Source organism: Pseudophryne corroboree, chromosome 6 (assembly GCF_028390025.1).
Source record: "Pseudophryne corroboree isolate aPseCor3 chromosome 6, aPseCor3.hap2, whole genome shotgun sequence".
NCBI classification, from domain to species: domain Eukaryota; kingdom Metazoa; phylum Chordata; class Amphibia; order Anura; family Myobatrachidae; genus Pseudophryne; species Pseudophryne corroboree.
This window is the reverse complement of record NC_086449.1, coordinates 810,877,320-810,892,046: the sequence shown is the minus strand read 5'-3', so window position 1 is coordinate 810,892,046 and position 14,727 is coordinate 810,877,320. Positions and strand designations below refer to the sequence as shown.

Genomic DNA, 14,727 nt, shown 5'->3' with positions numbered 1-14,727 from the left:
AGACAGCAAACACACATGACCTATACTACAGAAACGGCGCTGGCTTCTTGTAGCTCCCGCTGCAGTGGTTTAGCCAGAGATAATCAGCAACGGCTGACACGACGGCGGAGGACAAAGGGAACGGATATTCATGCGTGAGCGGCCCCCATTCATCATCATCATCGCATCGTAATGCTGTAATTATATTAAGAGAATACACACAGCTAACACAATAAAGAATGTGATTTATTGGCTGCTGAGCGAATGGACCACAAAGTACGCACTAAATAATACTCCTGTTAATTATAACCACACATAGGGTCTGATTCTGCGCCTCACACCTAGCTTACGCGCCGCTGACGTACACCAAGTGGAGCGATTTTTTGTAACTGCTCTAATATTCCTAACAGGTCCTACGGTGCACGTGTGACGCAGAGTGTTGCCATGGAGACAGGCGGTATCAGAAATGCTGTGGGGAAAGAGATGGGTGTGGCTAGTAGTGCCCGCAAAAAAAAATGGCCCGTTTTATGGGCGTGTTATGAGGAATGTCAACCCATGCGCGTTTTCCATCTCTGTCCGCATACTTATTCGCGGTGCAGTCACAAAGTGCAATTAATTTCTACGGCACATGCGGGTTGGAGATATATACGGGCGAGACCCGTTTGCATTTGGACTTGCCCCCGACTCAGAATTAGGTCCTCGGGAGTTGATAAAGGTTCAGAGCGGAGCCCCCTCGCCCCACAGAGAACGTATAACAGACGCAAACATCTTCTTGATATTAGGCATGGAATGTTCCGTTGTGTGCAGAAGATAGACCTGGAGGTCTATAAATATTCCCAGACACTTCAGATATAAAGGCTACTAAAACTGCACCTGCTCTGGCTTCTCATGTCAATGGCGTGCACCCGGAGGATGGCAACGTGCCGCCTGCTCTCAGTGCACTTGTAGGAGCTCAGGCCCAACACCAGGACAGACATGAATTCCTATAATTAGGAGGCAAGTGTTCCCGGCTCGTTGTCACCCCGCTGCAGAAGGCAATCAGCACTACATGTGAATTTTGGGCTGCGGGATCGGGAGTCTTCACAACAGCTTTTGGCCGCTATCTCGTTTATGTGCTTGGAGCTGGCAAGGAAACGCCATCTGCAATACAGCGGAGGAGTCTGCTCTATCCTGGAACATAAAATAATCTGCTCCCATTTTTCAAATAGAGCTGATTAGCTTGTCTGAGTGTGCCTAGAAAAAAGCTCCATGTGGTCGGAATATTGGCATGGCAAAATGCTAGCTGGGGTGACCGTTATATAAGTGTGGAACAGGTGCTAGGACAATGAAACACTTTACAGTACTAGGATATTGCACACGCTTATTATGGAATCGTGCCGTGGGTAAAGTTATTGGAATGGTGGTAGATTATCTTGGAAGATGGTTGTAATAGAATTATGAAGGGTGGCTGTGCTGCAGAGGTGGTGAGTGGTTGTGCAAGAGAGGCGGAGAGTAGTTAGGCTAGAGAGGTGGAGAATGATGTGCTAGAGAGGCGGAAAGTAATGAGGCTAGAGAAAAGGAGAGCGATTGTGCTTGAGAGGAGAAGAGTGGTTATGCTACAGAGGACGACAGTGGTTGCTCTAGAGAGATAGAGAGTGGTTAGGCTAGAGAGGTGGAGAGTGGTTAGGCTAGGGAGATGGGAGTGGTCAGGCTAGAGAGGAGGAGAGTGGTTAGGCTAGAGAGATGTAGAGTGGTTAGGCTAGAGAGATGGAGAGTGGTTAGGCTAGAGAGATGGACAGTGGTTACGCTAGAGAGGTGGAGAGTGGTAAGGCTAGAGAGGAGGAGAGTGGTTAGGCTAGAGAGGAGGAGAGTGGTTAGGCTAGAGAGCTGAGATGGAGAGTGTTTAGGCTAGAGAGGAGGAGAGTGGTTAGGCTAGAGAGGAGGAGAGTGGTTAGACTAGAGAAGAGGCGAGTGGTTAGGCTAGAGAGGAGGAGAGTGGTTAAGCTAGAGAGGAAGTAGTGGTTAGGCTAGAGAGATGAGATGGAGAGTGGTTAGGCTAGAGAGGAGGAGAGTGGTTAGACTAGAGAGGAGGACAGTGGTTAGGCTAGAGAGATGAGATGGAGAGTGGTTAGGCTAGAGAGGAGGAGAGTGGTTAGACTAGAGAGGAGGACAGTGGTTAGGCTAGAGAGGAGGAGAGTGGTTAGGCTAGAGAGATGAGATGGATAGTGGTTAGGCTGGAGAGGAGGAGAGTGGTTAGGCTAGAGCAGGGATGGGGAACCTTTGGCCCTCCAGCTGTTGTTGAACTTCACATCCCAGCATGCCCTGCAACAGCTTTAGCATGGCCAAATAGCAAAACTGTAGCAAGGCATGCTGGCATGTGCAGTTCAACAACAGCTGGAGGGCCGAAGGATACCCATCCCTGGGCTAGAGAGATGGGGAGTGGTTAGGTTAGAGAGGTAGAGAGTGGATAGGCTAGGGAGATGGAGAGTGGTTAGGCTAGAGAGGAGGAGAGTGGTTAGGCTAGAGTGATGAAGAGTGGTTAGGCTAGAGTGATGAAGAGTGGTTAGGCTAGAGAGATGGAGAGTGGTTAAGCTAGAGAGATGGAGAGTGGTTAGGCTAGAGAGGAGGAGAGTAGTTAGGCTAGAGAGGCGGAGAATGATGTGCTAGAGAGGCGGAAAGTAATTAGGCTAGAGAAAAGGAGAGCGAATGTGCTTGAGAGGAGAAGAGTGGTTATGCTACAGAGGACGAATGTGGTTGCTCTAGAGATAGAGAGTGGTTAGGCTAGAGAGGTGGAGAGTGGTTAGGCTAGGGAGATGGGAGTGGTTAGGCTAGAGAGGAGGAGAGTGGTTAGGCTAGAGAGATGGAGAGTGGTTAGGCTAGAGAGATGGAGAGTGGTTAGGCTAGAGAGCGAGAGTGGTTAGGCTAGGCTAGAGAGGAGGAGAGTGGTTAGGCTAGAGAGATGAGATGGAGAGTGTTTAGGCTAGGGAGGAGGAGAGTGGTTAGGCTAGAGAGGCGGAGAATGATGTGCTAGAGAGGCGGAAAGTAATGAGGCTACAGAAAAGGAGAGCGAATGTGCTTGAGAGGAGAAGAGTGGTTATGCTACAGAGGACGAGAGTGGTTGCTCTAGAGCAGTGTTTTTCAACCACTGTGCCGTGGCACACTAGTGTACCCTGGGCAGTCTCCAGGTGTGCCACCATAGAAGCACAGCCAGGCCGTCAGTGTTTTGCCGCTACTGAGGCCCTGGACCAATTCAATACTGGTGGGTTTAGTGGTTGTAGAGCCAGTTCTAATTTTAGGCCCGGGCAGTGTTGGGCTCTTCTGGCTTTCTCAGATGGGGCTCAGGCGTTACCTATGGAGAAGCTGCGACATGACATCCTAGGACACGCAAGTGCACCATGCAGCACCATTATATTTGAGTGTGCCTTGGCAATATTTAAATCTTGTTCAGTGTGCCGCAAGTTGTAAAAGGTTGAAAATCTCTGCTCTAGAGAGATAGAGAGTGGTTAGGCTAGAGAGGTGGAGAGTGGTTAGGCTAGGGAGACGGGAGTGGTTAGGCTAGAGAGGAGGAGAGTGGTTAGGCTAGAGAGGAGGAGAGTGGTTAGGCTAGAGAAATGGAGAGTGGTTAGGTTAGAGAGATGAGATGGAGAGTGGTTAGGCTAGAGAGGAGGAGAGTGGTTAGGCTAGAGAGGAGGACAGTGGTTAGGCTAGAGAGGAGGAGAGTGGTTAGGCTAGAGAGGAGGAGAGTGGTTAGACTAGAGAGGAGGAGAGTGGTTAGGCTAGAGCAGGGATGGGGAACCTTCGGCCCTCCAGCTGTTGTTGAACTTCACATCCCAGCATGCCCCGCAACAGCTTTAGCATGGCCAAATAGCAAAACTGTAGCAAAGCATGCTGGTATATGTAGTTCAACAACAGCTGGAGGGCCGAAGGATACCCATCCCTGGGCTAGAGAGATGGAGGGTGGTTAGGCTAGAGAGGTAGAGAGTGGATAGGCTAGGGAGATGGAGAGTGGTTAGGCTAGAGAGGGATCCGGACTGAAAGTCGACAGTAACTAGGTCGACAATGTCTAGGTCGACCACTATTGGTCGACAGTAACTAGGTCGACAGGGTGTCTAGGTCGACAGGGTCTTTAGGTCGACATGTTCTAGGTCGACAGGTCAAAAGGTCGACATGAGTATTTCACAATTTTTTTCTTTTTTTTAACCTTTTCATACTTAACGATCCACGTGGACTACGATCGGAACGGTAATATGTGCCGAGCGAAGCGGTAGCGGAGCGAAGGCACCATGCCCGAAGCATGGCGAGCGAAGCGAGCCATGCGAGGGGACGCGGTGCACTAATTGGGGTTCCCGGTCACTCTACGAAGAAAACGACACCAAAATAACATTAAAAACTCACGTCGACCTTTTGACCTGTCGACCTAGAACATGTCGACATAAAGACCCTGTCAATCTAGACACCCTGTCGACCTAGTTACTGTCGACCAATAGTGGTCGACCTAGACATTGTCGACCTAGTTACTGTCGACTTTCAATACCACACCCGGCCAGAGAGGAGGAGAGTGGTTAAGCTAGAGTGATGAAGAGTGGTTAGGCTAGAGAGATGGAGAGTGGTTAGGCTAGAGAGGAGGAGAGTGGTTAGGTTAGAGAGGAGGAAAGTGGTAAGGCTAGAGAGGAGGAGTGGTTAGGCTAGAGAGATGAGATGGAGAGTGGTTAGGCTAGAGAGGAGGAGAGTGGTTAGGCTAGAGAGATGGGGAGTGGTTAGGGTAGAGAGGAGAGTGGTTAGGCTAGAGAGGTAGAGAGTGGTTAGGCTAGGGAGATGTGAGTGATTAGGCTAGAGAGGAGAGTGGTTAGGCTAGAGAGGTGTAGAGTGGTTAGGCTAGAGAGGTGTAGAGTGGTTAGGCTAGGGCAGGCATGTCCAAACTGCGGCCCTCCAGCTGTTGTGAAACTACATATCCCAGCATGCCCTGACACAGATTTGCTGTCAGAGAATGCTAAAGCTGTGTCAGGGCATGCTGGGATGTATAGTTTCTCAACAGCTGGAGAGCCGCAGTTTGGACATGCCTGGGCTAGGGAGATGGGAGTGGTTAGGCTATAGAGATGGAGAGTGGTTAGGCTACAGAGGAGGAGAGTGGTTAGGCTAGAGAGATGAGATGGAGAGTTGTTAGGCTAGAGAGATGAGATGGAGAGTGGTTAGGCTAGAGAGGAGGAGAGTGGTTAGGCTAGAGAAGAGGAGAGTGGTTAGGCTAGAGAGGAGGAGAGTGGTTAGGCTAGGGAGGAGAGTGGTTAGGCTAGAGAGGAGAGTGGTTAGGCTAGAGAAGAGGAGAGTGGTTAGGCTAGAGAAGAGGAGAGTGGTTAGGCTAGAGAGGAGGAGAGTGGTTAGGCTAGAGAGGAGGAGAGTGGTTAGGCTAGAGAGATGAGATGGAGAGTGGTTAGGCTAGAGAGGAGGAGAGTGGTTAGGCTAGAGAGGAGCAGAGTGGTTAGGCTAGAGAAGAGGAGAATGGTTAGGCTAGAGAAGAGGAGAGTGGTTAGGCTAGAGAGGAGGAGAGTGGTTAGGTTAGAAAGGAGGAGAGTGGTTAGGCTAGGGAGATGGGAGTGGTTAGGCTAGAGAGATGGAGAGTGGTTAGGCTAGAGAGATGGAGAGTGGTTAGGCTAGAGAGATGGAGAGTGGCTAGGCTAGAGAGATGGAGAGTGGCTAGGCTAGAGAGATGGAGAGTGGCTAGGCTAGAGCTTGTGGAGAGTGGTATTCCTACAGAATAGGAACAGTGATTATGCTAGATGCAGTAGGTGAAGAGTACAGAAGATCAGCAAGAAATGTGGAGAGTGATTGTGCTAGGAAGGTGATGGTGTTTGTCCCACGCCAGAATGAGAGGCGCAGGATGGCTGTGTTACACAGGTGGTGGGTGTTTGGAGCCAGTGACATCACATTTTCAACTTGATCTTTACAGTTAAACAAAAAACGGCAATTGCATAAAATGCGTCTGCGCTGTTTGCGTCTGCACCTATGTGTTTGCAGCTATATTTTATTTGCACAAATCTTGACACACTTTAATTTTAACGTATAACATGTATCCTCATCAAACCAGAGACGTTTCCTAAAAGATATGTGCAACGACAAATAGGACGCATCACTGTACTAGAACTCCCGGGTGAATGGGCAGCAAGTCCCAATTTTTATATGGCACAAATGAATTTACGCCTGACTGCAAATCAGCCCCTTTGTCTCCCAGCAATATCGCTTGTTTCTACTGAATTGACAGACTGCATCCTCATGAATATAATTGGTGTGCGCATCAGGGTTTTGCTCCAGGCTACGTACATTTATACAGCCTACACAATCCTGAGAATTACTAGTACCTACAGCCTGAGAAGATGACTCTGACCTCCAGCCCTAGAACTACTGCATCCAATCTGTCCTACTTGTGGGTTTAGAACATGTGACATGACTACGGTCATAACTAATGTAGACATCCTGAATGTTGCCCTCACGGGGTTATTGAGCTGCCCTGCATTTTATGGACGTAGACTGATGCAGTCAGCAGAAGCTTCCTGGCCTGTATAGACCTCAACGTTGTGTATTGTAAATGCTGGAAAAGAACAGAATGAACAGAGACAAAGAGGAAACACAGGGGCCATTCATCATTCTGCTCAAGGTAACTCCCGCTGACGTGCAGCTGGAGCAGACCTGTTACCGCTAACAGAGACAACAGATTCGCGCAGGTCACCTTCAGCCACGTGCAATTACTACCCAAGCACTGAATCTATCCAAAGATGGCAGTCAACACTAATCAGGTTTTTTTTCCTCCTTCATTACTGACATATGTACTCTGTATAATGGACTCCGTGTTATAGACCATTGTTATATTTCACTGACGTCTTCGATATAAAGGACCTGAGTCACTCTAAGGTTCGAGTGCAGCCGCATTCTGAAAGCGAACGGACGAGAAAGAAAATGATGACGACTCTACAGATGTGTTCTCATACATCCGGCTTCAATAGGCAGTGTGAGATGGCTGGCGCGAGGGACTGCCACGTCCCGTGCAGCTCCACTAGTGTCAGGATTCTTTTATTGCTGAAAATACAGCATTGCAACTACGATGCACCAGGAGACTGATGATTAATCTGATGTGACACTTGTATATCTGATTTAGGGGGTTATTCAGATTGCATCACAATATCCCCCTGGGCAGCGGGTACTGCACACGTGCAGGTCCTGCCCTGCGCAGCCCAGCCAATGCAATGCGACCGGGGTGGGCGGGGGCGGCAACGGACTGTTGTGGAGGCGGAGCAAGCAAAACGGGGGCAGGGTGGCTGCGAATTCGGGGGGGCGCTCCGATGGGAAGAATGGCGGATGACAGCCTGCATACACAGACTAGCTGCAGTTGAAGAAGACTGTCCACAATTGCTGCAATCGCAATATAAATTGCGGTTGCAGCTGGTGGCCACCAGTTAGCATACTGGGCGGTCTTGCCCTGCGATGGGCGAATCCCAGAATTCTACATTCTTTTCAACAGAATCTGCAATCCTTACTGAATAACCCCCTGAGTCTGTATTTGAAGCATAACGGAACTTGAAATGAAACTGAGCGTCCGGATCTATACTGTTTAAACACTGTACTGTACATACTGTAGTAAAGTTTTTCACAAGTGTGGATGTTCTACACTCTCCATCATTCCGGCAAACTGTGTGATTTGGATTTTTGGCCTCTATGCAGGGTTGTTCTGAACTGCAGATTCTCAATGTAGCTTTTCAGGGTGGAACACTCATTATGGTGTCAGATTCCTCAACTCGGAGGGAACATTTTCCCCAAGCCCATCTCTCCTTTTGCATTAGAACAACCTTCAGTTCCTGCTTGGCTTTGATCGCTCTGTCAGTGTCGTAACTTTAGTATACCCAGCGAACTTTAGTATACCCAGCGCTGAGCACTTAGCAAAGTTTTATTCCGTACCTTTAATTCATCAGCATCATAAAAGTCCACACGCACTGCAGGCACCATCCATGTTTGGAAGAGCGTAGCCAGGATCTGCTTGGCGATAGTATCAGCGATGAGATGGAAGTGCAATGGATTCCTCCTGCAACAGAAGGAAAATACAAATAAATGAAAGCGGACTGGAAGGAAAATATTACACAACAGTGGACACAAAAGCATCACTTTCTTTCTATACTAGATGAGTCATAAATATTCCCATGTATAACAATAGCTGATGTTGTCCCACGTGGGTCTAAATCAATGGCTTTCAACACTCAGTCTAGCACCAGATTTCGTCCCCGTTAACCCACTTACTAGTTATCTGCAACTCAACCTGCTTCCTGCCTTTACTGAACTGAAACCATACTGCTTCTTCTCTTTTTCCTGAACTGAAACCATACTGCTTCTCCTCTTTTTCCTGAACTGAAACCATACTGCTTCTTCTGTTTTTCCTGAACTGAAACCATACTGCTTCTCCTCTTTTTCCTGAACTGAAACCATACTGCTTCTCCTCTTTTTCCTAAACTGAAACCATACTGCTTCTTCTCTTTTTCCTAAACTGAAACCATACTGCTTCTTCTCTTTTTCCTGAACTGAAACCATACTGCTTCTCCTCTTTTTCCTGAACTGAAACCATACTGCTTCTCCTCTTTTTCCTGAACTGAAACCATACTGCTTCTCCTCTTTTTCCTGAACTGAAACCATACTGCTTCTCCTCTTTTTCCTAAACTGAAACCATACTGCTTCTTCTCTTTTTCCTGAACTGAAACCATACTGCTTCTTCTCTTTTTCCTGAACTGAAACCATACTGCTTCTCCTCTTTTTCCTGAACTGAAACCATACTGCTTCTCCTCTTTTTCCTGAACTGAAACCATACTGCTTCTTCTCTTTTTTCCTGAACTGAAACCATACTGCTTCTCCTCTTTTTCCAGAACTGAAACCATACTGCTTCTCCTCTTTTTCCAGAACTGAAACCATACTGCTTCTCCTCTTTCCCCAGAACTGAAACCATACTGCTTCTCCTCTTTTTTCCAGAACTGAAACCATACTGCTTCTCCTCTTTTTCCTGAACTGAAACCATACTGCTTCTCCTCTTTTTCTGAACTGAAACCATACTTCTTCTCCTCTGGAGGAAAATGAGTGGAAGGGGTAGGTGGAAGGCATTGTGCGGTAGCCCCTGAAGAATACTGAGAAAGAATGAGAGTAGGCATATTGGTCTGTTGCTAGAGTGAGCGTGGAAGGAAAAGGAGCGCTTGAAAGATTGGAGGTAAGTCTGGTCAGATGGGACATTCCAAAGGTGGGGAACACTGCGGACCAAGCCCTGAAGGTGGGAATGTGAGGTGGTGAATGGAGAGGGGAAATTAAGGTCATTGACAAAATGGAGAGGGCATGTAGGGGAGTATTTGGAGACGCAAGAGGGGGAGTCATAAAAGAGGCCTTTATAGGTTGGGGTATGTAGCTTGAATTGTGTTCTGGGTACGGCGATGCGTTGGAGGGCTGAGCAAAGTGGCACCGCAGATGAGGAAGGCAGGAGAGGAAGATTAGTTGTGCTGATGCATGTAGGACTGATTGCAGGGAGGAGACTGCAATAATCAAAGTGGAGAAATGACAAGAGCAGAAAATGGTGAATCACAGTATACTGTGAAGATAGATGTAACAGGATTGGGCAAGGACTGGATGTGGGATGTGAAATTAAGGACGAAGTCAATGATGAAGCTTACGCAGAGAGCACGGTAAATGGGAGTGGTGGACTGCTGGAAAGGATTATATGATCAGGCTAGAATTTGTGCTGGCTGGGTCTGAGCAGGCAGTCTAATGAGCGCCTGGTCTTCACCAGGAACCATCACTAGGTGGTATGGGCTTCACTACCATCACAGCCCTCTAGCAGCCACTTGGACGTGACTAGCTTGAACACAACAGAGGTGAACAGAGAACACAAGAGAATCAGTAGGCAGAAAAGTGTCCAAACAGAGCTGAGCTCAGGCTTATGGGAACAGGTTCAGAACGGATATATAAGCTGATGTCAGGGTCAAATTCACAGGATCGAAATGGGATAATGAGCAAGGTCTGGAGCACAAGCACTGGTTCACAACAACGTCAAGCCGGGTGTGGTACACAGCAAACAAATAACAATGCCTGACCACAGTATGGGGAGCTGATACTCTGGCACGGTTCAGAGCTCAGAATGAGGGTTACAGTGGTAGACTGAGTTTTATAATAGCACCAGGGTCACACCTCCTGAAGGTCCATAAATTGCAGAAGAAGCCGAGTTCTCATCCTTTGGCCAAAACTAAATGCAGACACCTGGAGAGAAGACCTCACAAAGTGAAGATTGCAGCATGTTGCCGAATCAGCTAGGTTGGCACGCAGCGCAACCACGTCACAGGGAGAGGGTGACACCATCAAGCTCAAGCAAGACTGGAGGAGGGAGAGGGACAGTGGGCAGTGGAAAGATGATAAGCTCAGTTTTAGATATAGTAAGCTTGAGGGAGCAATCAGCCATCCAAGTGGAGATGGCAGCGAGGCAGTCAGACACACAGAGAGAAGTCAGGGTAGGAATGATAGATTAGAGCGTCATCGTCACAGAGATGTTATAGATCATGAGACACCTTGGTGAAGGCAGTCTATAAGAATTGGAAAGGGTAGATACACAATTGTATGGGGGAAGAGGAGAGAGTGAATGGTGAGAAAGTATGAGAACCAGTTGTAGGGTAGCTCCTTTAGAATATTGGAAAATAATGAGAGTCCATATGGTGCTGTAGTGAGTGATGCAGGATCTAGATATGGTTTCTTGGAAATGGGAATGATGAGTGCAGCTTGATGGTAGAGAAGGACAGCTGAGGTTGGCTAAGGGACAGCAATCATCAGAAAAAGAGAGCAGAGGAGATAGGAGGGACCAGGGAAGAGGGGTATCAGGAGGGAGTAGCAGCAGGACTTTGGAGTTGGTGACAGGAGGGAAAGTGGAGAGGGAGTTGGAATAAGTGATGCGAGTATGCGGGTACGCTCGGGTATGGAGTACCCTTAAGAATTTGGCAGCGGGTACGCAGTACCACCTGCTACACACTTTGCCATTACCACAATTATAATGTGCCACAAAGCAACAAGACCATGGTGCTTGGCAGCATGACGGCTCCTCCCACTTTGTCAGGGTTACTGGGAGTGCGACAGTATATATATTTTTAGCCTTGCCTCCAGAATCCCCCAGAAAAAGGGGCTGTGTCATGTAGCCCCTCCCACTAGCAGCATGTGGCCATACCGCATCACAACACATGACCACGCCCATTGTTCGTCACTCAGTACCCATAAGAAAATATTTCTACTTGCACCACTGGTTGTGTGTGTGTGTGTGTGTGTGTGTGTGTGTGTGTGTGTGTGTGTCAGAAAAGACATTACCATCCAAGAATACACAACCAGCCTGTGCCCACCCATAATGCAGTATAGGACAGTGGTGCTCAATACTGTCTTTAGTTGGAACCTCATACTGTGTGTTAGTGCCATTGCTTAGGAGCGCCATGACTAATACCCCTTTCAGACATATGACCCGGGAATTTCCCAGCTTCAGTCCCGGGATTTTCTCTTCAGCAAACACCCGGGTTTTTCTACAGACCCCCTTTCACACTACACCACAGACACGGGAAATTCCCGGGTTGGCCCCTTTCAGACATAAGCTGGTTTTTCCAGTTTTGAGGGCAGTCTCATCATTTTAAGGGGACGGTTTGCAGGCACACAATAATGAGGTCATGCAAAGGGGAGGGCAGGCTATAAATGGACTGGGTGTGGTGCCCATAATGCATTGCTGTATTGCTTGATTCATGGCTGACAAGCATTTGTGTAGCATGGAGAGTTTGTTTGCTGTGGTGGAGTTGCTGTTTTACACAGCAAATGATGCTCTCATGTAGATGCTCACCCAGTGAGTCATTATGAACAAAATGGCAGTCTCTTCACTGGCACCCTCTGGCACACTTCTGCAGACTTCTCTGCACAGCTCTGTGTTACTCTGGCACTGGCACACATACATGCACAGCTCTGTGTAGCTTCTGCACTCCACAATTCACTGCAAAGCTCTCTGCTTCCTCCCATGCTGCTGCGGCGTCTGTTCCCCTCCGTCTGCTGCTGATGAGGTCATCAGCAGGCATCAGGTGGCCCTTTCTGACCAATGAAAACCTTTTTCATGCAGCCAGAGAGCAAATTCCCGGGTTCGCACCTTTCAGACTTAACCCGGGAAGAAAGACTCGGTAAAATCCCAGGTCAATTGCAGGGTTGGCCACCCGGATCACACTCCAGGGTCGGTGCCTTTCAGACATACCAAATTCCCGGGTTGATGTGCGTTCATGTGCAACATCCCGGGAATTTAGAGTATGTGTGAAAGGGGTATAAATGTGTCACAGTTCTGTCCCGGAACAGTGTTTTCCTTTCTTTAAAAAAAAAAGATTCCGAAACTCAGAAAAAAGTGCTGTTGCTGTCACTGTTTACCAAACGTTCAGCTTTTCCAGTGACACTAATATCCTTTCTATTTCGTCTCAGCCTCTCCTCTCACGGAAACTGACGTTCGTTACACTACAAAGAGCAGCCACACAGTGGATAAATGCTCTCAGAATCCTTCTTTCCCCCCCTTATTCTCTCCATCTAATGGGTATGTGTCACCCCTGGCATACTCCAGAGAACAAATCCTTTCATTTGATATTCAAATGATATCCATTAAAATCTAATTCCATCTCCGGGGAATTAGCGGAGCGGGCTGCTAACAAAGGAACGACCTGTGAGCCGTAAGTTATGGGCGCCAGGAGGATACGTGACATTGTTGCGGTGTGTAGTTATCAGTTTTGTCAAGTTTCTTAATGCAATTATGTACTTAATCAGCTATTTACATAATTGTGTTACTGGTGCTGTAACAGGAGTCACGGTGTGTGTATTCCAAGGGAAGCAGACACATGCTAAGAATCTAATGGGAACGTTCAGCTATCATTACAAGACGGTGTGCTAAATGAAGATGTTCGATGTTGCATTCAGCCTGGTATTAAAGAACTGAGCGTACCACTGATCAGCCAAACAGGACGGGTACTAAGAGGACGGAGACGGGTCACGTAAGCGCCTTGATCTTTGGTTTGCACGACATCATTCGGAGGCATCAAAGAGGAAAGACACGCTTGAAGTGATCCTTACATCTATGTGCGTTTCCGCATGTAATGAGTCTGAGATTCCATTAATGGACTGCGGTTAGGAGTGCTGGCGTATTACCATAGGCTTCCTAGTCAACATCATCTTCTTTCAATGCAAAGAACCGAATTGTCAAGAGAAATCTCAACAGCATGGTAACAGGAGAGTAGTGGGGGTCATTCCGAGTTGTTCGCTCGCTAGCAGTTTTTAGCAGCCGTGCAAACGCTAGGCCGCCTCCCACTGGGAGTGTATTTTAGTTTAGCAGAAGTGCGAACGAAAGGATCGCAGAGCGGCTACAAATTTATTTTGTGTAGTTTCAGAGTAGCTCAAAACCTACTCAGCGCTTGCGATCACTTCAGACCATTCTGTTCCGGATTTGACGTCACAAACACGCCCTGCGTTCGCCCAGCCTGCGTTTTTCCGAGTCAGTTGCCACACAGGAACGCCCACTTCATGTCAATCACTCTGCGGCAGCCAGAGCGTCTGAAATGCATCGCTAGACCCTGTGTAAAACTACATCGTCATTGTACTCGTACGTCGCACGTGCGCATTGCGCCGCATACGCATGCACAGAACTGCCGTTTTTTTTGCATGATCGCTGCACAGCGAGCAAATGCAGCTAGCGATCAACTCGGAATGACCCCCAATGTTCCCATAAGACATGGGCTTAGCTTGGTTTTGCCTTTTAAATTATTGTCGCTTTAAATCTACTGGGCTAACTCACCAGACTTGACCCCGTGCCTGCAAATCGCAGGCTCCTATATGAGGGCCGCACACTAGTAGGTAATACTGTGTTGGGATGCGTTGGGCATGCTGGCACTCAGGTCATGTGACAGATGCTGGAATCCTGACACCCCTCAGTAGACTGGCGCTGGGACACTGACAGCCCAAAGGTGAGTATTGGAGTAAGGGTTAGGGCACGGGAAGAAAGGGAGGGGAGGTCGGGGTTTAGCCGTAGCCATCATCCCCGGAAGGTCAGCCCTAGGGGGTAGGGGGTAAAACACTTACCTCTGTCCGGAGGCAGGATGCCGCGGTCAGTCACGTGACCACCTGCATTTCATACCCAAACCACTGTGTTATTTGCTAAATCTAAAAGCCAAAGAACATGGGGCCTAATTCAGACCATATTGCCGCAGCGGCAGCGATCGCAGTCTGAATCGCCTCTGCCTGATTGACAGGCAGTGGCGGTCGTGGGGCGGGAGAGGGTGTGCCAACGGCGTTAGAGCGAAGAGTGAAGTCACATGCAGCCGCTGCAACCTGGGACGCGGCGGGTAGGGGCCTGCCAGCGCGCAGGAGCTGCACTGGCAGGGAGCTACTCGCCAGGTGTATAAACCGCCGTGCCATGCTTTTGCACCTGTGGGAGTGGGGCCTGACATGTGGGACGGACTGGCCCTGTGTTGCCCCCCCCCCCCCCCCCCCCCCCGCGTGTCAGAGTAAGTGATCGTAGATGTGCTAAATTTTGCACATCTACGATCAGATCTGAATTACCCCCATGGAGCGGGTATTATCGGTGGAGCTGCAAATATTCCTGATCCCCCGAATGCAAGCAGGGGGAACTGCAGCAGGTCCCTACACACCAATTAATGGGAACCAATTAAAAAAATCATAACTTACCCCTCCTGCGTTCCTGCGTCATCTCTCCACATG

At 48.5% G+C, this 14,727-nt stretch overlaps 1 protein-coding gene across 2 annotated transcripts in view; it reads right to left on the bottom strand.

The window, feature by feature from the left end:
• The window catches only part of LARGE1 (LARGE xylosyl- and glucuronyltransferase 1), a 464,898-nt gene that overhangs the window by 187,689 nt on the left and 262,482 nt on the right, over positions 1-14,727 (bottom strand). For both annotated transcript variants that reach the window (XM_063929035.1, XM_063929036.1), the window contains exon 5: positions 7,903-8,026. In XM_063929035.1, coding sequence (XP_063785105.1) covers positions 7,903-8,026 — 124 coding nt within the window. The remainder of the gene's footprint in view (positions 1-7,902; positions 8,027-14,727) is intronic.